Source organism: Hemitrygon akajei, chromosome 30 (genome assembly GCF_048418815.1).
Source record: "Hemitrygon akajei chromosome 30, sHemAka1.3, whole genome shotgun sequence".
Lineage (NCBI taxonomy): Eukaryota > Metazoa > Chordata > Chondrichthyes > Myliobatiformes > Dasyatidae > Hemitrygon > Hemitrygon akajei.
Window position 1 is genome coordinate 10,755,238 of NC_133153.1, and position 25,275 is coordinate 10,780,512.

A 25,275-nucleotide genomic window follows, 5' to 3' on the forward strand; every position below is an offset into this window, starting at 1 on the left:
ACTGAGCACAGTACTCCAAGTGGGGTCTGACCAGGGTCCTATATAGCTGCAACATTAACTCTTGGCCCATAAATTCAATTCCACGATTGATGAAGGCCAATGCATCATATGTTTTCTTAACCACAGAGTCAACCTACGCAGCAGCTTTGAGTGTCCTATGGACTCAGACCCCAAGATCCCTCTGATCCTCCACACTGCCAAGAGTCTTACCATTAATACTATATTCTGCCATCATATTTGACCTACCAAAATGAACCACCTCACGCTTATCTGGGTTGAACTCCATCTGCCACTTCTCAGCCCAGTTTTGCATCCTATCGATGTCCCGCTGTAACCTCTGACAGCCCTCCACACTATCCACAACACCCCCAACCTTTGCATCATCAGCAAATTTACTAACCCATCCCTTTACTTCCTCATCCAGGTCATTTATAAAAATCATGAAGAGTAGGGGTGCCAGAACAGATCCCTGAGGCACACCACTGGTCATCGACCTCCATGCAGAATATGATCTGTCTACAACCACTCTTTGCCTTCTGTGGGCAAGCCAGTTCCAGTTCTGGATCCACAAAGCAATGTCCCCTTGGATCCCATGCCTCCTTACTTTCTCAATAAGCCTTGCATGGGTTACCTTGTCAAATGCCTTGCTGAAATCCATATACACTACATCTACTGCTCTTCCTTCATCAATGTGTTTAGTCACATCCTCAAAAAGTTTAATCAGGCTCGTAAGGCACGACCTTTGACAAAGCCATACTGACTATTCCTTATCATATTATGCCTCTCCAAATATTCATAAATCCTGCCTCTCAGGATCTTCTCCATCAACTTACCAACCACTGAAGTAAGACTCACCTGTCTATAATTTCCTGGGCTCTCTCTACTCCCTCTCGAGTAATAGAACAACATCTGCAATCCTCCAATCCTCTGGAACCTCTCCTGTCCCCATTGATGATACAAAAATCATCACCAGAGGCTCAGCAATCTCCTCCCTCACCTCCCACTAGGGTACATCTCATCTAGTCCTGGTGACTTATCCAACTTGATGCTTTCCAAAGGCTCTAGCAAATTCTCTTTCTTAATGTCTATATGCTCAAGCTTTTCAGTCTGCTGCAAGTCATCCCTATAATTGTCAAGATCCTTTTCCATAGTGAATACTGAAGCACAGTACTCATTAAGTACCTCTGCTATCTCCTCTGGTTCCATACACACTTTTTCACTGTCACACTTGATTGGTCCTATTCTCTCATGTTTTATCCTCTTGCTCTTCACATACTTGTAGAACGCCTTGGGGTTTTCCTTAATCCTGTCTGCCAAGGCCTACTCATGGCCCCTTCTGGCTCTCCTAATTTCTTTCTTAAGCTCCTTCCTGCTAGCCTTATAATCTTCTAGATCTCCATCATTACCTAGTTTTTTGAACCTTTTGTAAGCTTTTCTTTTCTTCTTGACTAGATTTACAACAGCCTTTGTACCCTTCTATCTTTTCCCTGTCTGATTGGTACCTATGCAGAACTCCACGCAAATATCCCTTGAACATTTGCCATATTTCTTCCGTATGTTTCCCTGAGAACATCTGTTCCCAATTTATGCTTCCAAGTTCCTGCCTGATAGCCTCATATTTCCCCTTTCTCCAGTTATCCTTGTCTGTTCCTACCCCTCTCCAATGCTATGGTAAAGGAGATAGAATTGTGATCACTATCTCCAAAATGCTCTCCCACTGAGAGATCTGACACCTGACCAGGTTCATTTCCCAATACCAGATCAAGTACAGTCTCTCCTCAATACTCCCCAATGCCATTAGGCTTTACAATTCTACCGCCAGGACTTAAGAACTTTTTAAAAGCTATTAGTAATGCTTTTTGAGATAGTGATTTAGATGCATATCATATTTTTTACTGAGTTAAGTATTGTATGTAATTAGTTTTGCTACAACAAGTGTATGGGACATTGGAAAAAAAGTTGAATTTCCCCATGGGGATGAATAAAGTATCTATCTATCTATCTATCTATCTATCTTGTAGGCTTATCTACATATTGTGTCAGGAAACCTTCTCGAACACACCTAACAAACTCTAGCCCATCTAAACCCCTTGCTATAGGGAGATGCCAATCAATATTTGGGAAATTGAAATCTCCCACCACAATAACCCTGTTATTATTGCACCTTTCCAGAATCTGTCTCCCTATCTGCTCCTCGATATCCCTGTTAGTATTGGGTGGTCTGTAAAAAACACCCAGTAGAGTTACTGACCCCTTCCTGTTCCTAACTTCCACCCACAGAGACTCCATAGACAATCACTCCATGACTTCCTTATTTTCTGCAGCCGTGACACTATCTCTGATCAATAGTGCCACACCCCCACCTCTTTTGCCTCCCTCCCTGTCCTTTCTGAAACATCTAAAGTCTGGCACTCTAAGTAACCATTCCTGCCCCTGAGACATCCAAGTCTCTGTAATGACCACAACATCACAGCTCCAAGTACTGATCCACGCTCTAAGCTCATCTGCTTTGTTCATAATACTCCTTACATTAAAATAGACACATCTCAAACCATCGGTCTGAGCATGTCCCTTCTCTATCACCTGCCTATCCTCCCTCACACACTGTCTCCAAGCTTTCTCTATTTGTGAGCCAACTGCCTCTTTCTCCATCTCTTCAGTTTGGTTCCCACCCCCCAGCAATTCTAGTTTAAACTCTCCCCAATAGCCTTAGCAAACCTTCCTGCCTGGATATTTGTCCCCCTGGGATTCAAGTGCAACCTATTCTTTTTGTACAGGTCACACCAGCCCCAAAAGAGGGCCCAATGATCCAGAAATCTGAATCCCTGCCCCCTGCTCCAATCCCTCAGCCATGCATTTATCCTCCACCTCATCCTATTCCTATACTCACTGTCGTGTGGTACAGGCAGCAATCCCGAGATTACTATCTTTGAGGTCCTGCTTTTCAACTTCTTTCCTAACTCCCTGTAGTCTGTTTTCAGGACCTCCTCCCTTTTCCTAGTGATGTCGTTGGTACCAATACGTACCACGACCTCTGGCAGTTCTCTTTCCCACTTCAGGATATTGTGGACATGATCTGAAACATCCTGGACCCTGGCACCTGGGAGGCAAACTGCCATCTGTGTTTCTTTCCTGCATCCACAGAATCGCCTGTCTGATCCCCTAGAGTCCCCTATCACTGCTGCCATCCTCTTCCTTTCCCTACCCTTCTGAGCCACAGGGCCAGACTCTGTGCCAGAGGCATGGCCACTGTTGCTTCCCCCAGGTAGGTTCCTCACCCCAACAGTACTCAAACAGGAGTACTTATTGTCAAGGAGTAGAGCCACAGGGGTGCCCTCTAGCCTCTGACTTCTGCCCTTCCCTCTCTTGACTTCCTTTTCTATCTCCCATGGTAATTTTAACTGATATCTTGACTACTGTTTGAAGGCCTGAATATAACTCCAATCAAAGTCTTTGTTTATTTTGGAATGTGGAAAGTACAGCATGCTACCGCTTCTTGAAGATATCTTTGATAATATGGAGACTAGTACCCAAGATGGAGCTGACTAATTTTACAACTTTCTGCAGTTTCATTTGGTCCTGTACTGTAGTTTCCACCTCCCCACCCCCCATACCAGACAGTGATGCAGCCTGTCAGAATGCTCTCCATGGCACACCTATAGAAGTTTTCAAGTGTTTTAGTTGACAAACCAAATCTCTTCAAACTCCTTATGAAATATAGCTGCTGTCTTGCCTTCTTTATAGCTGCATTGAGATGTGGCACCAGGTTAGATCCTCTGTGGTCTTGACATCCAGTGAGCAACTTGAAATTGCTCACTCTCTCCACTTCTGATCCCTCAATGAGGATTGGTTCTTGTTTCCTTGTCTTACCCTTCCTGAAGTCCACAGTCAGCTCTTTTGTCTTACTGACGTTGAGTGCCAGGTTTGTTGCTGTGACACCACTCCACTAGTTGGCATATCCTACTCCTGTATGTCCTCTCATCTCCATCTGAGGTTCTACTAACAATGGCTGTATCATCAGCAAATTTATAGATGATATTTGAGCTATGCCCAGTCACACAGTCGTGGGTATAGAGAGTGTAGAGCAGTGAGCTAAGCACACACCCCTGAGCTGTGCAGTGTTGATCATCAGCAAGAAGGAGATATTATCATCAATCTGCATAGATTCTAGTCTTCTGGTTAGGAAGTTAAGGATCCAATTGCAGAGGGAGGTACAGAGGCCCAGGTTCTGAAGCTTATTGATCAGGATTGTGGGAATGATGATGTTAAATACTGAGCTATAGTCAACAAACAACATCCTGACGTAGGTGTTTGTATTGTCCGGGTGATCTAAGGCCGTGTGAAGAGTCATTGAGATTGCATCTGCCATTGACCTATTGTGGCGACCGGCAAATTGCAATGGGTCCAGGTCCTTGCTGAGGTAGGAGTCCATTCTAGCCATGACCAACCTCTCAAAGCATTACATCACCATGGATGTGAGTGCTACTGGGTGATAGTCACTCAGGCAGCTCACACTACTCTTCTTAGGCACTGGTATAATTGTTGCCTTTTTGAAACAGGTGGGAATTTGTGACCGTAGCAGTGAGAGGTTGAAAATGTCCTTGAATACAGTTGGTTGGCACAAGTTTTCAGAGCCTTACCAGGCTCTCCATCTGGGTATGACACATGACAGTGTAGGCCAGTGATTACAAAAGTGATAAGCAAGGAGAACTTTGGTACAAGTTGACCTATGGACAACAGGAATTGGTTTAGTGCAACCTTGCAGAAATATTATATTTTATACTATATTTAATGATGTAAAATGACACTGGGTGTATATGGCTACTGACAATTTCTACTTTAATGCATTAAAAAAAGAACTTGTTGATGATTTCTACAAGCCAACCCAATGGTTCAATCAGAAAACCAAGCCTTTATGAGAATCAAATTAAATAGGACTGGGGACTAGAAATTATTATCAGAATGAAATTGCTCCATATTGTTGAATAGTATCCATTCATCTGAATATATTGCTATCCATATCATATTGTTCTGCATACATATTCAATAATTCTTTCATTTCATCAAGTATATTTCATGTTCACGCCCATGCTACCCACGATTCAACTGCAACATACATATACTGTTTCCAGTTGTTAATGAATATTAGTTTGCATTTCTGTAATTAACTGTTGCTGTTTTGAAAAATTCTTTAAATATTTATGGTCAGATTGGATTTCTGTAAGTCAGGTCTACTGCCACCCAGGGAGCCCGATACCGTAAAAAATAGGAAGTGTTGCTGTCCAATCTACCCCAACTGCAATAGCAACCCCATTGGTAGGTTTTGGAAGGAAATTTGCCCTAGTTATGTTTTGGCATAAAACTAGCAGAAATTGGTTTTGATCCAAATTTCTCATAAAGTACCCACTATTGAGTCTACAAGACTCAGGGAAAGTCCGTCCCAGTGGCCAGCCTGTACCAGAAGCTATTTATAAATAGGATCTATGTCTCACCATTTAATTACACAAATCATAAGTCACTTTATATTGTGAGAATCACAAAAGAATGAATGGAATTCTGGCTTGTATTCTACAGAAGAGCGTGAGTTGTCACTGAGTTAGTGTCAGCAGTACATAAATCCATCAGACTAATAGAATACTGTATTGATGCTCCAGACATACCTGCTCAGTCTCGTGGAAAACATGTTTCACAAATGCAACCTGGAATTTATAATTTGTGAACATCACAGCTATTGTATTATCTGTTACGTCCAAAATATCTCCTTTCAGAAAATATAGGCTTTGTCTCTTCATAAATATGATGACTAAAATAAAATAGCTGTCTGTGGTAGGTAAAGAGATTGAGTTTTATTGGTGTTTACTTTGGTTCCGTGCCAGACCAAAATCACAGGTGTGGGCACGATAGCTTTCAGTGACTGCGCTCTACTTAACTTGCTCTTTAAGATCACTACACATTGTAATGCGCATAACAAGGTGTTGCTTCACCGTAATTGCGTCAACTTATAAGGGCAAGCACGTGGAAATGGAAGGTGGCTTTCCTACTGGATGGCTTGACATCCCAGGAATGGAAATACATCAGAGTGAAATGTCAGGACAATTTTTAGTGATGAGGTTGTAATTCTTGTAGTTATGATTAATTTTGTACTTAAACTAGGCTTGAATTATTTATGGTCGGTGCATGATGCTATGGCTACTCATCTAACTGCCCAAGTTTTGAAGCACACTTCTGTGTGAAGCCACAATTTGTGGTATTCCTTTCATTCAGTGCAGACAAAATGCTAATCACAATGTGGGTTTATCTGGGTAGGGGAGACTGTGCCGATTCAGTGAAAGCTCGATAGAACACCCTCCACCCCCAGAACCTCTGTTACTCTCGGTGACCTTCATTTTAATTCTCCAGCCCACTCCCACTGTGATCCTTGTACCAATCATTGTAAGAACAGAAATTCATTCTTCAGTTCAGCACACCGCCGCGTTTCAGCCTCACTATTTAGCTCATTGGTTTCAAAAACGATTCTGCTACATCTCTGCAGTCTGGTCTTTTGCCTCTTTCCCGGTTTCATTGCACCCCATTTTACTTTACTCTCCTTTCTCTTGCCTCTCTCTGCAGTTGCCTAAAGCTTGTTACATTCCCAACTTCTGCTGAGAGGAAATGTCAGCTGAAACATTGTCGCTGTTCCTCTTTCCATGGATACTGAGGCTAATCCGACATTTTCTGCTTTCATCTCCAAAATTTCTGGTGGGTGTTTCCTCCCCACAAGAACCATTTGTAATCCCAGTTTTATCTCAGAGGCTTCCAATCACCTTTATTCAGTACAACAGCCCAATAATAATTTTGCATATGCGGTGCACAGTGTATAAATATCAGTTAAATAATGAAGATAGGCTATGAAAAGATGCATGGGAAATCTGAACCAACCAGAGACAGTAGACAAAGGGGGCTTCTAGATACTTGGCATTGTTTACTCTGGTCCGATGTTCACTTATATTTAATGGGAAGTAAAACCCAGAATAGATTTTATCACTAATGGGTTACTAGGTGAATATTCTCAAAGATTCCTTAACATGGAACTATCAGGACTCTAGTGTTAGTTAGATAGATAGATAGATAGATAGATAGATAGATAGATAGATACTTTATTCATCCCCATGGGGAAATTCAACTTTTTTTCCAATGTCCCATACACTTGTTGTAGCAAAACTAATTACATACAATACTTAACTCAGTAAAAAAATGATATGCATCTAAATCACTATCTCAAAAAGCATTAATAATAGCTTATAAAAAGTTCTTAAGTCCTGGCGGTAGAATTGTAAAGCCTAATGGCATTGGGGAGTATTGACCTCTTCATCCTGTCTGAGGAGCATTGCATCGATAGTAACCTGTCGCTGAAACTGCTTCTCTGTCTCTGGATGGTGCTATGTAGAGGATGTTCAGAGTTATTCACTGGTAATCTAAGGAAGGATCATTTCAAATCTTTCTCTACCTGTTTGATGATATGAATTCAACCATGCACAGTGTGTATGGCTTTTTATTAAAAAATAGGGGAGTAAATTTTGTCTTCATCAAACTGACCACATCATTAACAGCTGAAAAGCCGAGTACTTCACCAAGTTCTTTTCAGGAAGAAAATATGGCTTCCCTTTCATTGTCTGGTGAGTTCAACCTCACACTGATGTGATATACTCTTAACTGTTCTGTAAAATGTATCCCCTCAGGAGGACACTACAAAGGACCTGCCTTTTCAGTTTCGAAGTGTCCCAAGAAATGAAATGGGAACTCAGAGCAAAGTTAAGAAAAACATCATAAATTTGCTACTAATTTTCCTTTTTTCAGTGGATTAGTAGCAAAGTTATAAAGAACATTAAACAGTCCCAAACGGTCCTTTCAGGTGAGGCAACACCTCGCCTGTGAATCTGTTGGGTTATCTATTGAGTCCAGTGCTCCTCTACATTGGTCAGGCCCATTGTAATTTGGGGGACTGCTTCGTCGAGCACTTCTGCTCCATCCACCAAAAGCAGAACTTCCAGGTTGCCAAACATTTTAATTCCCATTCCCACTGACCTGTCCATGGCCTCCTCTTTTGCCAAGATGAGGTCACTCTCAGGGTGAAGGAGCAACAACTTACATTCCATCCGGGTAGACTCCAACCTGATGGCAGTAAAAAATTTCTCCTCCTCCCCTTTTCTTCTATTCCCCACACTGGCCTCTTACCTCTTTGCATCTGCCTGTTATTTCCCACTGGATCCCATCCTCCTTCCCTTTCTCCTATGGTCCACTCTCCTGTCCTATCAGATTCCTTCTCCAGCCCTAGACATTTACCACCCACCTGGCTTCACCTTACCCTCTTCCCACTTTTTTCATTCTGGCATCTTCCCCGTTCCGTTTCAGTCCTGAAGAAGGGTCTCAGCCTGAAACGTTGACTATTTATTCATTTCCATAGGTGCTGAGTTGCTCCAGCACTTTGTGTGTGTTGCTTTGGATTTCCAGTATCTGCAAACTTCCTCTTGTTTATAAATGATATTATACTGTACTATAGTCTTCCGTCAACTGAAAATACTTTACCAATAAGTGAAAAGCAATATGCAAACCACTAGGAAGGTCAAGAACAGTGTCAACAGTGACAAGGTTTAGTTAGTAATGGATAAAAATTACATTATTTGTTAGACGATTTATCAAAGATAACTACGTCAGAGAATATAAACAAATATTACAGTAGGCATATGCAATCGGCATATTACAGGGGTAAATGTTACAGAAACGAGCTTCAAAGCCAGAACCCCATTGTGAAATTAAATGATTGCCTGAAATTGACTGCAATTTTTGTAAATATTCTGTCTGCAAAGGAACGTCACTGGAGAAACAGAATGGCCTTCATTCCTAAGACTCTGAGCATTTCTGTCTTACTTACATGAGCAACACTCCTTATCAGTTTCATGTAAGTAACACAAGGAGTGGAGAAAGATTTGGCACGAGTCCAAACCTGCTCAGATGAAAGTCCACGAATTCTGGTTGTCACAAAAAACCTGGACGAGCAGCTTGGTGCTGTTAGTCTCATGGAAACACAAAGTATTTACATGCCAAGCTATCAGGCAATTTCAAATTTCTGATTCTCTGCGATGTTTGCTCCGCTCTCCGCGGCCCTGCGGCTGAGGTTGCGTCCTGCTCCAGCTGCTCTGGCCTTTGTGTCTGTGAGCTTTGCGATGATTTGTCCCATTGTGTGATAAACTGAGGCTGAGGCTGTGGGCCTAGTCTGGCTGATCCAGGTCCAAGGTCTATGGACTCACTATCATTCTGAATGCTGTTGCTTACTTTCATTATTTGCACGATTTGTGTTTTTTTTCCCCTCTTTCTGCGCATTGGGTGTTGGTCTTTTTTTAAAAATCGGGCCCTTTTTGGTTTCTTGTTTTGTGGCTGTCTGTAAGCAGACAAATCTCAAGGTTGTATAATAGATATATATACTTTGATAATAAATGTACTTTGAACTTTGAACCCCAACTTGGAATAAAAACCTCAAATGTATGGCCACCTTAGACAGTAGGCTGTCAACTAGACTACTGGATTCTTAGGCACCGACCACTGATGATCTATGGACACTGGACAGGTCTCACATAAGAAATCTACAGCACATTACAGGCCCTTCAGCCCACAATGTTGTGCTGACCATGTAACCGACTGTAGAAACTGCCTAGAATTACCCTACTGCATAGCCCTCTGTTTTTCTAAGCTCCAATAATCTGAGTCTCTTAGAAGACCCTATTGTATCTGCCTCCACCACCTTTGCTCTCAGTGCATTTCACAGCTTACCTGGGTGTGGGTGATGGACAGATGGAACCAGGTGGGAGAGAGTAATAAGCTGAGGTAATGGGGGGCAGGGGGGGGTGAGAGAGAGGGAAAAGTTGAACAAAGTGAGAGAGATCCAGGTGGAAGTGGGAAAGGAACCCTGGGAAATCAGGTTGCCTGAAACTGGACCATTCACTCTTCATGCCAATGGGTCGCAGACTAGCAAAAGGGAATACGTGGTGATGTTCATTTGACCTCATCGTGGCAGTGGAGAAGGCCAAGGACACACAGATCAATGTGGGAATGGGAATGGGAAGAGGACTTGAACTGGCATCCAGTGGGAAGATCCAGTGGGCTGCTGCGGGCGTCGGATCCGTCTACGTTTGCTCTCACCGGTGAGGAGTAGACCACAGCCTGAGAATTGAATGTAACAGACCAGGGTGCAGGAGGTGCAGGGGAACCTCTGCCTCATTCCTAGGCTGTTTCGGTCCCTGAGGGAGGAGGTACCTCTGCTAGAGGGAAAAGTGCCACAGGCCAAGAAAGTTTGGGTGAGAAAGGACGAGTGGACTAGGGAGTCATGGAGAAAGTGCTCCCTACAGAAACAAGAAATATGGGGTAATGGGAGGATGTGACAGGCAGTGGGATCCTGTAGGAGCCAGTGGAATTGGCCAAGCGATGATGTGTTGGTTGCTGAGGTTATTGAGGTGACAGGTAAAGTCCAAAGGACAGAATCATGTGTAACCCCATCACTCTGGAATGCCTGGGTGCTATTACTAACTTCATTCAGGATGATGGACAGAAGCTGATTGATTAACACACACAAAATGCTGGAGGAGCTCAGTAGGCCAGGCAGCATCTAGGAAAAGAGTACAGTCAACATTTCGGCCCCAAATGTCAACTGTACTCTTTTCCTAGATGCTGCCTGGGAACACTGTGATCCCTGCTGCCCTCCGACTCTTCGACCACGTGCTTACCCGAGCCCACTACTACAGCTATGTGTCCTTTCTGGGAACATGTCTTCACTACCAGCTTGTACCACAGGGTTTCCAGATTTGTTTTCAAGCTTCTCGACTTGGACCCTCTGAAAACCCCAGGTATTCACTATCAATTTCTCCCACCACGTTCGACGCGCCAAGCTTTTCTTCTCTCTCCCCCCCCCCCCCCCACCTTTTAAATCTACTCCTCAGTTTTTTCTCTCCAGTCCTGCCGAAGGGTTTGGGCCCCAAATGTCAACTGTTCTCTTTTCCTAGATGCTGCCTGGCCTGCTGAGTTCCTCCAACATTTTGTGTGTGTTGCTCGGATTTCCAGCATCTGCAGACTTTCTCTTGTTTGTGTTTAGCAGCTGATTAATTCTGTCTCTCACAACATAAATAAAGTGAATAGAACTATACATTGATAGAACAGGAAACACTTTTTAATCACTAAGTTTTTTCACCTTTGTGTGGGATCTCAAACGCTTGAGATCCCACAAATTGATGATACCAGACATGAAAATATCTAGGAAGTAGAGATGGGCAAAGCTTTTATCCCAGAGTGGCTACAGCAGCAAGACTCTGTCTCCCAAACAAAACTCAATTGCTGTTTCTTTATCCAGCTTATATGTAGTTTCTGATGTCGGATGGTCTTTACCTTAATACAAGTTGATAAGAACTTTCCAGTCACCATCCCAGAAATCATCAAAACACTGAAAAATGCCTTCTGATATCTGGATCTCTGAGCCAATTCAGACAAAAATCTATTTATAAATTTAACAGCCAATGAAACAACTTGATTGGTCGAAGATGCCTGGAGTGACGTGATTGGACAGCCTCACCAACGTACTGAGTGGGCAAATCTTACTTGCATACATAATAATCTAACATGGTGGAAATTGTAGTGGCTTTTTGTCCAGTAATCAGGTATGAAGAATTATCAGGGAGTTTTACAGTCATCCAGTGCAGGGCAAAGTGATCGAATTCATAATGACTTAACAATTTCTGTGAGAGCTGTATCAAAACATTTTGAAGCATGTGACTGGCAAATTAATACCAGGTGAATTTAGTACAGGTGTAGGTCTTGCCTACAGTCCCAATTTTTGTGCTCTAGAAATCACCCCACAGCTCTAATGACTTCATACACTAGCAATTGTGGGTGGGGTGATGGTAACCAAAACATTATCGATGCCTCGGTAATATTCAATTACAACATTGTTGAGGTTGCATAGGTAGGTCATACATTGCAGTTCACATGGGTAGGGAGCATTGGGTGGTATTTCTCGTAGGAGGGGCCAAGCACCAAATTCATGTTCTTTAAGTCATGCCAAAGCAGTCTCCACCCCTCACTGTTTGTGGGACACATATGATGTCAAAAGACGTGTTGCACAATGTTTGATGTCACTCTGGACTTCTGGGCATCTCCCTGAGACTATGTGTACAGTGTGAAATACTGGTCTCCTTAGTAAAGAATAAATTAAGATGCTTTGCAAACATTATCATTCAGACACGGTTTCCTGGATGAACGCCAGGAATAGAGCAAAACGTTCACTGTTTCTCTTCCACAGATGCTGTCTGAACTGCTGAGCCATTATCTCCTTCATGAGTTTTTTCAGCGAATGCACCTTTTTCCTGAATGTTTTTGCGACTCTAACATTGCAAAACCTGCTGAAACTCATCCTCACAAATCTACCTGTGGCGGATGTACTTGTCCGTGATAGCGTTAGCATTGGTGAAAGTGGGCACTGCACAGGCCTTGAGGAGACAGAAATCACAACCTCTGCTCTGTGAGTGGCTCTGCAATCGGGTTAAATGGGATAGACCTGCCCGCTCAAAACTGAACATGCGTAAGGTGCAGTGGACCATCAAACACAGCAGTAATGTTCACCACCACCATCTATAACCTCGGTGCCCTGGCATATCCCTCACTCTACCATTCTCATCAAGTCCAAGGATCAAACCCTGACTGAGCATGCAGAGGCTGGGAGTAGCGCCAGGCATCCCAAAGAAGATGAGAAATAAAACGGAGTAAAAATAATAAATAAATAAGTAATAAGGAATAGAGTCCTTGAAAGCAAGAATAGGTTGTGGAGTCAGTTCGTTGTTGGGAAGAGTGAAGCTATCCCGTCTGGTTCAAGAGCTGGATGGTTGAGGGTTAATAATTGTTCCTGAACCTGGTGGTGTGGGACCTGAGGCTCCTGGACCTCCTTGATGTTGGCAGTGAGGAGACAGCATGGTCTGGATTGTGGGAGTCCTTGATGACAGATGTTGCTTTCTTGTGACAGTGCTCCTTGTAGATGTTCTCCATGGTGTGGGGGGGGGGGGGCTTTATCTGTGATAGAGTGGGCTGTATCCACTAGTTTTTGTAGGATTTTCTTTTCAAGGGAATTGGTGTTTCCATAGCAGACTGGGGCAGCCAGTCAATATACCCTCCACAGTGCAGCAACAGAAGTTCATTAAAGTTTTAGATGACATGTGAAATCTTCTAAAAAAGTAGAGGTGCTGTCATACCTTCTTTGTAATGGCACTTACCAGGACAGATCCTCTGAAATGATAACAGTGAGGAATTTAAAGTTGTTGACCCTCTCCACCTCTGATCTCCTATAAGCACTAGCTCCTAGACCTCCAGTTTCCTCCCTCTGTAGTCAGGTTTTACTGGTGCTGAGTGAGAGGTTACTGTTGTGGGGCCATTCAGCCAGATTTTCAAGCTCCCTCCTATAACTTGTCTGCAAAAGCGCCATCAGGTGGCATTTTCTCAGTAAAGAGCTGATCACTGGAACCAGTTAGTTCCCAAACCCATCACAGCTCGCGTCCAACAGGGAATAGAGACCCAGATTCCAGGGGTTAGGTGCCAGCATTTGACTGACTGTCACATCAAAGGGCCCTGGTAAAAACTGAAGTCAGCCAGCATCAAAGGGAAAACACTCTAGTAGTTGGAGTCACCATTTCTACACAGAAAGAAAGGAGGCTGCGGATGTCAAAACCAAACAGGTATCACAGCAGGAGTTCCTCGGGGCAGTGTTCTTCCTTCCATTACCAGGTCAAATTGGGGGGTGTTCAACTCCATTCACAACTTAACGTGCAAGATGTAGACCATGTTCAGACATGGGCTGATAAGTGGCAAGTTACATTTATACTTGAGGAAGTCTTAGCATTGACTAGTCTAGAAATCAGCTAAACCAGTCACATCAATGCAGTAGCGAGTCTGTGAGCTCTGCTTCTTTTTTCTCCACATGGGGGGTGGGGGTGGGGGGTGGTCTTTCTGTATTTCATGGCAATCTGGAGAAGACAAGTACTGTATCAGAGTTGTACATGCATTCAGTGTCAAAACCGTTGAAGAAGAGCAAGGCAGAGCTTTTGAAACCTGAGATGAGTGACTCACCTCCTGATGTCCTTTCTGGTGTTTGCAAGCTACAAATCAGGAACAGGATGGAATATAGGGAATACTGTACACGTGCTCGTAAGTGTGTTTAGTCAAAAACACTCAAAAATTACTAATTCCCTCCACTACAGGCACACAGTGGCTACAATATTTCGCACTGGTAATTTGCACTGAAGTCGATCTCCAAGCCAACCACTCAAATCCCCTGTCACCAAGAACATCGTCACCTGCAGGTTTCCCCGCAAATCACACAGTATTACAATTGTGAACAGCATGCCATTTCTTCATTGTCACTGGACCCATAGCAACACACACAAAGTGCTGAAGGAACTCAGTAAGTCAGGTAGCATCTAAGGAAATGAATAGTAGTCAACCTTTCAGGACTGGGAAGGAAGGGGAAAAATGCCAAAATAAAAAGGTGGGGGAGGGGAAGGAGGACTAGCTATAAGGTGATTAGGTAAAGGCAGGTGGGTGGGTTAAAGGTGGGAGAGTGGACCATAGGAGAAAGGGAGGGAGGAAGTGACCCGGGGAAGTAATAGGCAGGTGGGAAGAAGTGAAAGGTCAGAGTGGGGAATAGAGAAAGGGGAGAGGAGATTTTTTTTTAAACCGGAAGGTGGGTACCAAGATGGTACAAGGTGTTGCTCCTCCACCTTGAGGGTGGCCTCATCACGGCACAGGAGGAGTCCGTGGACTGACACATTGGAATGGGAATAGGAATCGGAATTAAAATGTTTGGCTACCAGGTGGATGGTGCAGAGGTGCTTGGCAAAACGGCCCCCCAGTTTACAATGAGTGTCACCAATGTAGAGGAGGCTGCATCGGGAGAACCGGACACAACCGACGGCCCCAGCAGATTCACGGGTGAAGTGCTGCCTCACCTGGAAGGACTGTTTGGGGCCCTGAATGGAGGTGAGGGAGGTGGTGTACGGGCAGGTGTAGCACTTGGGCAGCCTGGAGGGAGATTTGTGGGGAGGGACGAATGAACAAGGGAATCGTGGAGGGAGCGATCCCTGCAGAAAACAGAGAGGGGGGAGGTAAGGATATGCTTAGTGGCAGGAGCTGAAGCTAGCTAGGGGAGGACCCTTCACCAGAAGGATTGCGGGAGCTCATAAGGGCAAATCAGGGACGGACAGTAAATGCCAGCCTTGCCAGCAATTCCCAGATCCAGAAAATAAATGTAAAAGAAACAAGCATACAGAAAGAAAGTAATATGCAGCCATTAATAATTAAATAAACCTCTCTCAAATTCCACAGAGTCTGGACTTGCATAAGTGGCAACCTGAGTTATCCAGCTTTGAAAGAGTTCCAAGCTTATCAAAAGATCCTTGTTAGAAGGTACTATTAATATCTCAATCTGATACTTGCTTTTCTATTAAGATGAGCAACTTGCAGAACCAGAAATATGCTGAGCATATTCTATTTTTGGTTTAGAACCAAATTCTGGATTCCAGAGTTCCTGGTCTGGGTTTTGCATTCTTAGAACCAAGCTGTGCAAACTTTTGTTATCCTCACTCACTCACTCTCTCTCTTTACTCTCACTAGATCATTAATGAGGTCAATGCTACACATATATCGGGAGAATCACTTCTGGAGTTAAAAATTCCCTTTGTATTTGCTTTCACTTTTTAACGCTGGAACAGTTTCAATATATAGTGGTTAATCAGGACAGCTGCGTATTTGGGCCGACATGTTAAGAACAAAAACTACTCAAGAAAATAGCCAAGATTCCCTTCATTTATTTGGAACGCTCTGCTGCTTAATTGAAACTGCAGGTTTTTACTTAACAGTTTCTGACTAGCATCAGTTGTATGCACTTGCATGGCTGTTAGATACTAGACTGTGCTTAGAGCAAACAGTTTTGAAATAGTGTGTGTTTATGTTCAAAAGGCAGTGATTCTTGTCACTGATAGTTGGTGAGAAATCAGCAGTAAGACAAGTCGTATCTATTTTTATCACTGAGTTTGAGCAGTCAGGCTTGGAGATGCCAGAAACAGCTAGGAGTGAAAATGAAATGATTTCACTACTTCAACAAATTAGGCACTACGAAGAGTTTGAAAGTATCAACAATCATCTTAAATGTTACAATGCAAAGAAAGATTTGGAGGATGTAATCATTGAGAGGTATGAAGACCGTCCATTATCTGCCCTAGGTGTCTGCACTGATTTTGTTCATTTACAGTCAATTAAAAGAACATGGTAGCGAATACTGGATGAATTCCTCCATGAATAAATATTAGAAACTAATACACAGTTTTATAGTACTGTAGCAGTATTGATCATATTCTAATTGGTTCTGCATTCCATTTAAACACATAAATTGTTACTGATTATTGTAGAAAGTAAACAATTGCATTAAACAGCTCTTTTCTTGGACTTTGTTCATTTTGAACATGGCTCTACTGAAAGACTAACCATCTGTACAAAGAACAGGACAAACCAGTTCTTTTGAACTAATGCCAGCAATGAGCAATATTTTTAATGTTTTTTTTTAATAAATATTATTCCGAGTTGAAGTATCCTTTCTGGTTCTAACTCAAGTCATGAAACTTGAAAACAGCTTCAGTAACATGACTAAAGAGGAGAAATGCAATTTTTAGAGTTGGTGACGTTGAGAAGTTATCTGAGTGTGAAAATGGACTTGTTACACCTGATCTATAGGTCATGGCAATTAAAGACATTGCATACGTAAAGGAGGGTATCTGTCATCAACAGGGCTGTCACAAACAAGACAAGTTCCCTCACATGACTAGCATTCCCCAGCAACTCCCAACCAAGTCTCAGCCTCTTAGATCATTTAAAGAAGTCTTTGTCCTTAGGACACCATAATTGTCATACTCTTCATTTACAAAGTGCATTGGCATTAGTCACCAAGGCTTAGAGCACAGTGAGACATCAGTTCGTAAATATACAACCTTTACTAAATGAACAAATTTCCCTCCAAGCCATACAGCACCCTGACTTGCAAATATCAGTTCTTCTTCATCACTGGATCCAAATCTTGAAATTCCAAACCCAACAACAATGTGGGGGTACCTTCGACAGGAGAGCTGTTGAGGTTGAAAAGTGAGAATTTCCCACAATCTTCACAAAGGCATTTGATAGCAATACTAACTGTTGATCTCACCAGCGGCAACCACGCTCCATGAATGAAGAAGACAGATTGGCTGGAGCAATTTTTCTCAGGAATAAGTAGACAAGAACGCAAGGAAATAAGTGTCCTGCAGAGTCTCGATCCATAATGTCAACTATTTCAACCACCCCCTCCCTGAGTTCCTCCAGCCATTTTTCAAAACTCCAGAGTTCAACATCTGTAGTCTTTTGTATCAAAGAAAAGAAGAACAGGAATAGGCCATTTAACCCTTCAAGACTGCCTCACTGGTGCAAATGATCAAGGACTGGTCTCAACTCTTCTCTGTATGAAGAGGACAGGAGAAGACGACCAGAAGAAGATGGGGGCCAGCGAAAACCGCGGCCAAGGGCAACATCCTCCAGACAGTTCATGAAACTACTTCCTTGGCATCTTCTTTTTCTTTCAGACATGTTTCTGCTACTGCTGGAGCCTGTGATCTACATTTTGATGGTGGGTTTTGGGCTGATTGAGCGATCTGGTGCCTTACCATCGCCGAAGGGGCTCAGTGAGGTTTCGAGCGAAGTGTGTGGTCTGGAGATGGAGAACGAGCCCATGATCAACTCAATTTATCACTGAAATCCCTGATTCTACAGTGAAGAAGTGCTTTGAGAGGTTGGTCATGACTAAACCGAACTGCTGCCTCAGCAAGGACCTGGACCCACTGCAATTTGCCTGTTGCCACAATAGGCAGACACAGTCTCAATGGCTCTCCACATGGCTTTGGACCACCTGGACAACACAAGCACCTACGTCAGGATGCTGTTCATCGACTATAGCTCAGTATTTAATACCATCATTCCCACAATCCTGATTGAGAAATTGCAGAACTTCGGCCTCTGTACCTTCCTCGACTTCCTAAACAGAAGACCACAATCTTTGCGGATTGGTGATAACATATCCTCATTGCTGACGATCAACACTGGTGCATCTCAGGGGTGTGTGCTTAGCGCACTGCTCTACTCTCTCTATACCCATGACTGTATGGCTAGGCATAGCTCAAATACCATCTATAAATTTGCTGATGATACAAGCATTGTTGTTAGAATCTCAGCTGGTGATGAGAGGGCGTACAGGAGTGAGATATGCCAACTAGTGGAATGGTGCCACAGCAACAACCTGGCACTCAACATCAGTAAGACAAAAGAACTGATTGTGGACCAGGAAGGGTAAGATGAAGGAACACATCAATCCTCGTAGAGGGATCAGAAGAGGAGAGAGTGAGTGGTTTCAAATTCCTGGGTGTCAAGATCTCTGAGGATCTAACCTGGTCCCAACATATTGATGTTGTTATAAAGAAGGCAAAACAGTGGCTATACTTTATTAGGTGTTTGAAGAGATTTGGCATGTTAACAAATACTCTCAAAAACTTCTATAGTTGTACCGTGGAGAGCATTCTGACAGGGTGCATCACTGTCTGGTATGGAGGGGCTACTGCACAGGACTGAAAGAAGCTGCAGAAGGTTGTAAATCTAGTCAGCTCCATCTTGGGCACTAGCTTACAAAGTATCCAGGACATCTTTAGGGAGCGGTGTCTCAGAAAGGCAGCGTCCGTTATTGAGGACTTCCAGCACCCAGGGCATGCCGTTTTCTCACTGTTATCATCAGGTAGGAGGTACAGAAGCCTGAAGGCACACACTCAGCGATTCAGGAACAGCTTCTTCCCCTCTGCCATCCGATTCCTAAATGGAGATTGAAGCTTTGGACTCTACCTCACTTTTTTTAAAATATAAAATATTTCTGTTTTTGCAGTTTTTAAATCTATTCAATATATGTAATTGATTTACTTGTTTATTTATTATTATTTTTATTTTTTTTCTCTGCTCGATTATGTATTGCATTGAACTGCTGCTGCTAAGTTAACAAATTTCACACCACCTGCGGGTGATAATAAACCTGATTCTGATTCAAAAGTGTTGAGGCAGATTGAAATCTGGGATGAGAGCGGAAGGTGGGCAGGTGTTCACTGCATCAACCAGCGTGAATGGTCTCTCTTTCTCTCCTTCTCGCCTGCTGCTCCTAGAGGCAAGTGTCTACATATAAACAGTCTCGCTCCCTGCTCCCGGAGGAAATTCCTTGCATTTGAATGGTTTCTCTCCCTCCCTTGATGCTGTTAGAGGATGGTGCCGGAGTCCACGGGTCTCGGGCAAGGCTTAATCGACGCAGTGTGTGGATTGGGCTCTGTAGTTCACGTTATGAGGTTTTCCTGATCACTTTTTTGTTGTTGCTGTTTTGTGTAACTTAAATCAGGATGGATAGCTCTGTGGCCTGCAAATAGTGACTGACTGTGGCACTAGATTGAACTGAACTGAATATGCCCGGACTCTTTTGACGTCCTTTTGATTTGTTGTTTTGTAATCTGTGCTTTACACTTGTTTTGTTTTTCTTCCTTGCTGCTTGCATAACTTGTTCCCTTTTTTTTTGCACACTGCGGGTTTGATATTTCTCTCTAAATGGTTTCCTTTGTTTTACGGCTGTCTGTGAGAAGATGAATCTCAGTGTCGTATAACACTTATTTTGATAATAAATGTACTTTGAATTCTTGAATTCACTATAACCCTCCATTCTTCAACCTATCAAGTAAAATAAGTTGGAGTCATATTTTCTGAGTGCGTGAAGTATGCTTAAATTGGATATAAAATAAAAGGAAAGTGACAAACCAAATCAAGGCTCCCTGAGCACTGTTGCATACCAAAGTCAAAGGTGAGTTTATTGTCACATGCACAAGTGGATATAGGTACTGGTGCAATGAAAAACCTGGGTACAGAGCATCAGATAAGCAGCATTCACATGAAAAAAATAAACATAAATTACACCCATTTTTATAAAAAAAGAACACAATTAGAACAAAAAAGCCCATTTTAGTGTGAAGTGATCAAAGTGGTCGTAGTTTTGCTGTGATTGGGACTGTGCAGACTGGTTCAAGGGCTGAATGGTTGAAAGGAAGTTGCTGTCTTTGAACCTGGTTGTCGAGAACCCAGAAATGAAGACGTGGGGCTTCGTAGGGATGCACAGTAGCTGTAGGGCTCCCAAATATTTGCCCGATTTCCTCTCTCTCTCTTGGTGTAACCCATCTTGCCACATGTCAGATCTTTTGCTTGTAAATTTCTTGGCTCACTTGTCCATCTAGTGCAAAAACTCATTGTCTGCTCACCTTCAGAACTGTGAGGGTGGAGAGGGAGGGAAGTGAACAATGCTCTCAGGATAAATCAGAATCAGGTTTATTATCACCAGCATGTGTCGTGAAAAGTGTTAACTTAGCAGCAGCAATACAATGCAGTGCATGATAATATAAAAGAAAATAAGTAAATTAATAACAGTATGTATATATTTGTATATTAAATAGTTAGATTAAAAACAGTGCAAAACAGAAACAATGTAAAAAAAGTGAAAACAACACACACAAAATGCTGGTGGAACACAGCAGGCCAGGCAGCATCTATAAGGAGAAGCACTGTTGACGTTTCGGGCCGAGATCCTTCGTCAGGACTAACTGAAAGGAAAGATAGTAAGAGATTTGAAAGTAGTGGGGGGAGGGGGAAATGCGAAATGATAGGAGTAGACCTGGGGGGGGGATGAAGCTAAGAGCTGGAAAGGTGATTGGCGAAAGTGATACAGAGCTGGAGAAGGGAAAGGATCATAGGACAGGAGGCCTCGGGAGAAAGAAAGGGGGAGGGGGAGCACCAGAGGGAGATGGAGAACAGGCAGAGTGATGGGCAGAGAGAGAGAAAAAAAAACTAAATATGTCAGGGATGGGGTAAGAAGGGGAGGAGGGGCATTAACAGAAGTTAAATGTTCATGCCATCAGATTGGAGGCTACCCAGCTGATATATCCTCTACATAGCACCATCCTGAGACAGAGAAGCAGTTTCAGCGACAGGTTACTATCGATGCAATGCTCCTCAGACAGGATGAAGAGGTCAATACTCCCCAATGCCATTAGGCTTTACAATTCTACCGCCAGGACTTAAGAACTTTTTAAAGCTATTATTAATGCTTTTTGAGACGGTGATTTAGATGCATATCATATTTTTTTTACTGAGTTAAGTATTGTATGTAATTAGTTTTGCTACAACAAGTGTATGGGACATTGGAAAAAAGTTGAATTTCCCCATGGGGATGAATAAAGTATCTATCTATCTATCTATCTATCTATCTATCTATCTATCTATCTATCTATCTATCTATCTATCTATCTATCTATAAGGTGTTGTTCCTTCAGCCTGAGTTTGGATTCATCAAACATTAGATTCCTCTGCCAGTAAAAAAGAGTGAGGCAGTGTTCACAGGTTCAATGTCCAGTTAGGAATCGTATGACAGAGAGGAAAGAGCTGTTCCTGAATCGCTGAGTGTGAGCCTTCAGGTTGGTATACCTTTTTTCTGATGATAACAATGAGAAGAGAGCACCTCCAGGGTGATGGGAGTCCTTATTAATGGACGCCACCTTTCTGAAGCACAGCTCCTTGAAGGTGTCTTGGATACCATGGAGGCTAGTACCCAAGTTGGAGCTGACTGATTTTATAATTTTCTGTAGCTTCTTTCGGTCCTGTGCAAAAGCCCATCAAACCAGACAGTGATGCTGGCAGCCAGAATGCTCTCCACGGTGTATCTATAGAGGTTTTTGAGTGGTTTAAGTGAAAACCAAATCTCTTCAAACTCCTAATGAAATATAGTTGCTGTTTTGCCTTCTTTATAGCCATATTGATATGTTGGGACCAGGTTAGATCCTTTGAGATCTTGACACCTAGGAACTTGAACGCTAAGCCATTTTAGACTTAGATGAGGAGGACTACCATTTGTTAGATGTTGAACCAGTGGAATTATCCACACAAGCAAGCTCCACTGTAGGTGCAGAGTCATTAGATATATTTGAAGAGTTAGATTTCTGGACTCTCATGCAGAGCTTATGGGATTGACCAAAAGAGTGGAATTAAGACCAATGAATAAATTAACCACAATACATTGAATGGCAGAACAGGTACGGGCTATGGCCAATTTCTGCTCCAATCCTTATCTTCTGGCCACTGACATCCAGCTCATCTAACAAGACTGGTTGAGACGTTAGGGAATCTGTGCAAAAAGTGATTAATTATCTACAGGGAAGAAGGTTAAGGTATCTGGAATCCCCACTTCAGTCACAAAGTATCTGGATTACAACACCTAACTGACTCTCCCATGGCATCCACTTTAATTTTTGGGATTAAGTAAATAAAACATCGTAGCATTCAAACAACACACACAAAATGCTGGTGGAACACAGCAGGCCAGGCAGCATCCATAGGGAGAAGCACTGTCGACATTTCGGGCCGAAACCCTTTGTTCTGACGAAGGGTCTCGGCCCGAAACGTCAACAGTGCTTCTTCCTATAGATGCTGCCTGGCCTGCTGTGTTCCACCAGCATTTTGTGTGTGTTGTTTGAATTTCCAGCATCTGCAGATTTCCTTGTGTTTGATCGTAGCATTCAACTGCCATTGTCTTCCCTCAACGTCCTCATCTGGTCAATTCATGACAGCACTAGGCCTGAGCTTGGACTCTTTCCATTTACTGAAAACACAACCTTTCAAGCGCTTGTCCATGGGCTGAAGACTCAGTTACTTTATCATGCAGACAGACACCAGAGGGAGAAAGTACGGGAGAAGTTAACATTTAGTGTTATCATGAGGAAGGAACAAGAAAAGAAAGCAATGGTAATATTAGAGCGAAAACTAAGACAAACATAATTGCTTTGGATTTTTATTTTTAATTCAACTTATGTTTGGTTAGCTGTGTTCCTGGTTAAAAGTACAATGAAAACCAACCCCTGACATTTGGTTAGGCTTAGCCCCATATTCTGAGGGCTTATTTCAGATTCACAGCTTGTGTTCTGAAAGAGAACTAAATTGAAAGCAGGCAATGTGTGACAAAAACTTTCTGACTGGGTAAGACAACCCGCCAAAGGCTAGAGATAACAACTGACATTAAACTCTCAATGACCAGGCAACCCAAAACAGCCCTTGAAGTTGTCAATGTCCAAACAAGATGACACAGAGCTGCACTCTGATTTTCCTCTAGCTGATCTTTTTCCAGAATCTAAGCATTAACCATAAGACTAATGTTGTGAGCTATTTGAACAATTAAAAAAAAATGAACCACTTACCTTATCACCTTCCTCAACGTCACAAATTCTCTCTCCTGTGGCTGGGTTGTACGTAGCAAATTTTTTCCCACTCACAGACTCGTGCCATTCATTATTGATGAAAATCTGTTGGAAAGACAAGTCAAAGATTGGTGAAACACCAGTTCAGTAATGCCACTAACATTTAGAAATACTACGTGAGGAAAGTTAAAGCAGGTCTTACAAACATGAGAAAATCTGCAGATACTGGAAATTCAAAGCAACACACACAAAACACTGAGAAAAAAATCAGCTGCCACGTGGAGATTTTAGGAGCAGTCTGACTCTCTCCAGTCCTGCTGAAGGGTCTCGGCCCGAAACATCGACTGTTTACTCTTTTCCATAGATGCAGTCTGGCCTGCTGAGTTCCTACAACTTTTTGTGTGTGTTGCTGAAGCAGGTCTGAGCTTGTTTGATGGAAAAAGGATGACAGTGAAAACCCACTGTCGTGCTAGGCAATTAGTTAGAATGCCACTGGGTAATTAAGGGATATAGATAGGCTAAGTGGGTGAGTAGGGAATTGGCAAATGAGGATAAAGAAGGAAAGTGTGAGATTACCTACTTTAGGTGGGAGGACAAAGCAAATTAAGCGGAATGAGAACTCAAAATGTTGTGGTATTAGGAGGCTCTAGTTAGTAAACCACAAAAGGTTGGCATGAATTGCGATGTCGGCCTGCACATAGGCACATTGTATGAAACTGGGAAGAAATTTAATGCAACTTTACAGAGAGATGCTGACACTGCCCCCAATTTCCAGTCTTCTTACTCAGGGAAGGATATTTTTACACTGTGGTGTCGGCAGATACAGTTCACTAGATTGATTCCTCGGATGGAGGAATGATCGGTTTATAGCAACACACACAAAATGCTGGAGGAACTCAGCAGGAGATCTATGGGAAAGGAGAAACAGTCGATGCTTTGGGTCAAGACCCTTCATCAGTCGTCACCCTTTATGAGTCCTGAAGAAGGGTCTCGTCCCAAAGCATTGACTGTTTCTTCTTTTCCGTAGGTGCTGCCTGACCTGCTGAGCTCCTCCAGCATTCTGTGTGTGCTGCAACTGCAGATCGTGTTTATGATTGGGTTTTAGTTTTGATATTTCACTGAGATACAGTAAAAAGACCTCGTTTGCCTGCCTTGCAGATGGATGACGGCATGCATAAGTACGTTGAGGTAGTAAAAGGAAGGTGAAAAGGAAAGAAAGGAAAGAAGCTGCAGAGGGTCGTAAAGTCAGCTGGTTCCATCACGGGCACCAGCGTCCCCGCCATCAAGGACAGCTTCAAAAGGCAGCGTCCATCATTGGGGACTCCCACCACCAGGACGTGCCACCTTCACATCACGAGGAGGAGGAACAGAAACCTGAAGACACAACCTTAATGATTTCAGGAACAGCTTCTTCCTCGCTACCCTCAGATTTTGGAATGGACAATAAGCCAAACCATGAGCACTACCTCGCTATATTTTACTCTCTTCTTGCACTACTTCTTTATTATATTATTACTTATAGGACATTTTATGCACTGCACAATACTGCTGCCTCAAAGCAACAAAGTTCATGGCAATAACCTGACTGATTCTGAGCGTGGACAATTCAGAATGCAGAATGGAGGGCTGCAGGAACGAAGAACACTTGAGCAGTCTGGGCCTCTACCCTCTGGAGTTTAGAAGAATGAAACCTTGTTCGATTCTGAGGAAGGATTTGGTGGGGGAATAATGAGAGAAGGTGGCTCTCTAGAACCTGCGGCATTAGTGTGAGGGTAAGGGCTCACTCGTCAATACTGAGATGAGAAGGAACTTGGTTTTTCAGAGAGTTGGGAATGTAGGCAATTCCCTTCCTCAAGGAACAGTGGAGGCTGAGTCG

General features: G+C 43.0%; 1 protein-coding gene across 1 annotated transcript in view; it reads right to left on the reverse strand.

Moving 5' to 3' along the window:
* aldh1a3 (aldehyde dehydrogenase 1 family, member A3) overlaps positions 1 to 25,275 on the reverse strand; it is a 110,712-nt gene that overhangs the window by 58,002 nt on the left and 27,435 nt on the right. Inside the window, exon 2 of the mRNA XM_073032825.1 lies at positions 23,400 to 23,504. Within this exon, the coding sequence (XP_072888926.1) occupies positions 23,400 to 23,504 (105 nt within the window). The remainder of the gene's footprint in view (positions 1 to 23,399; positions 23,505 to 25,275) is intronic.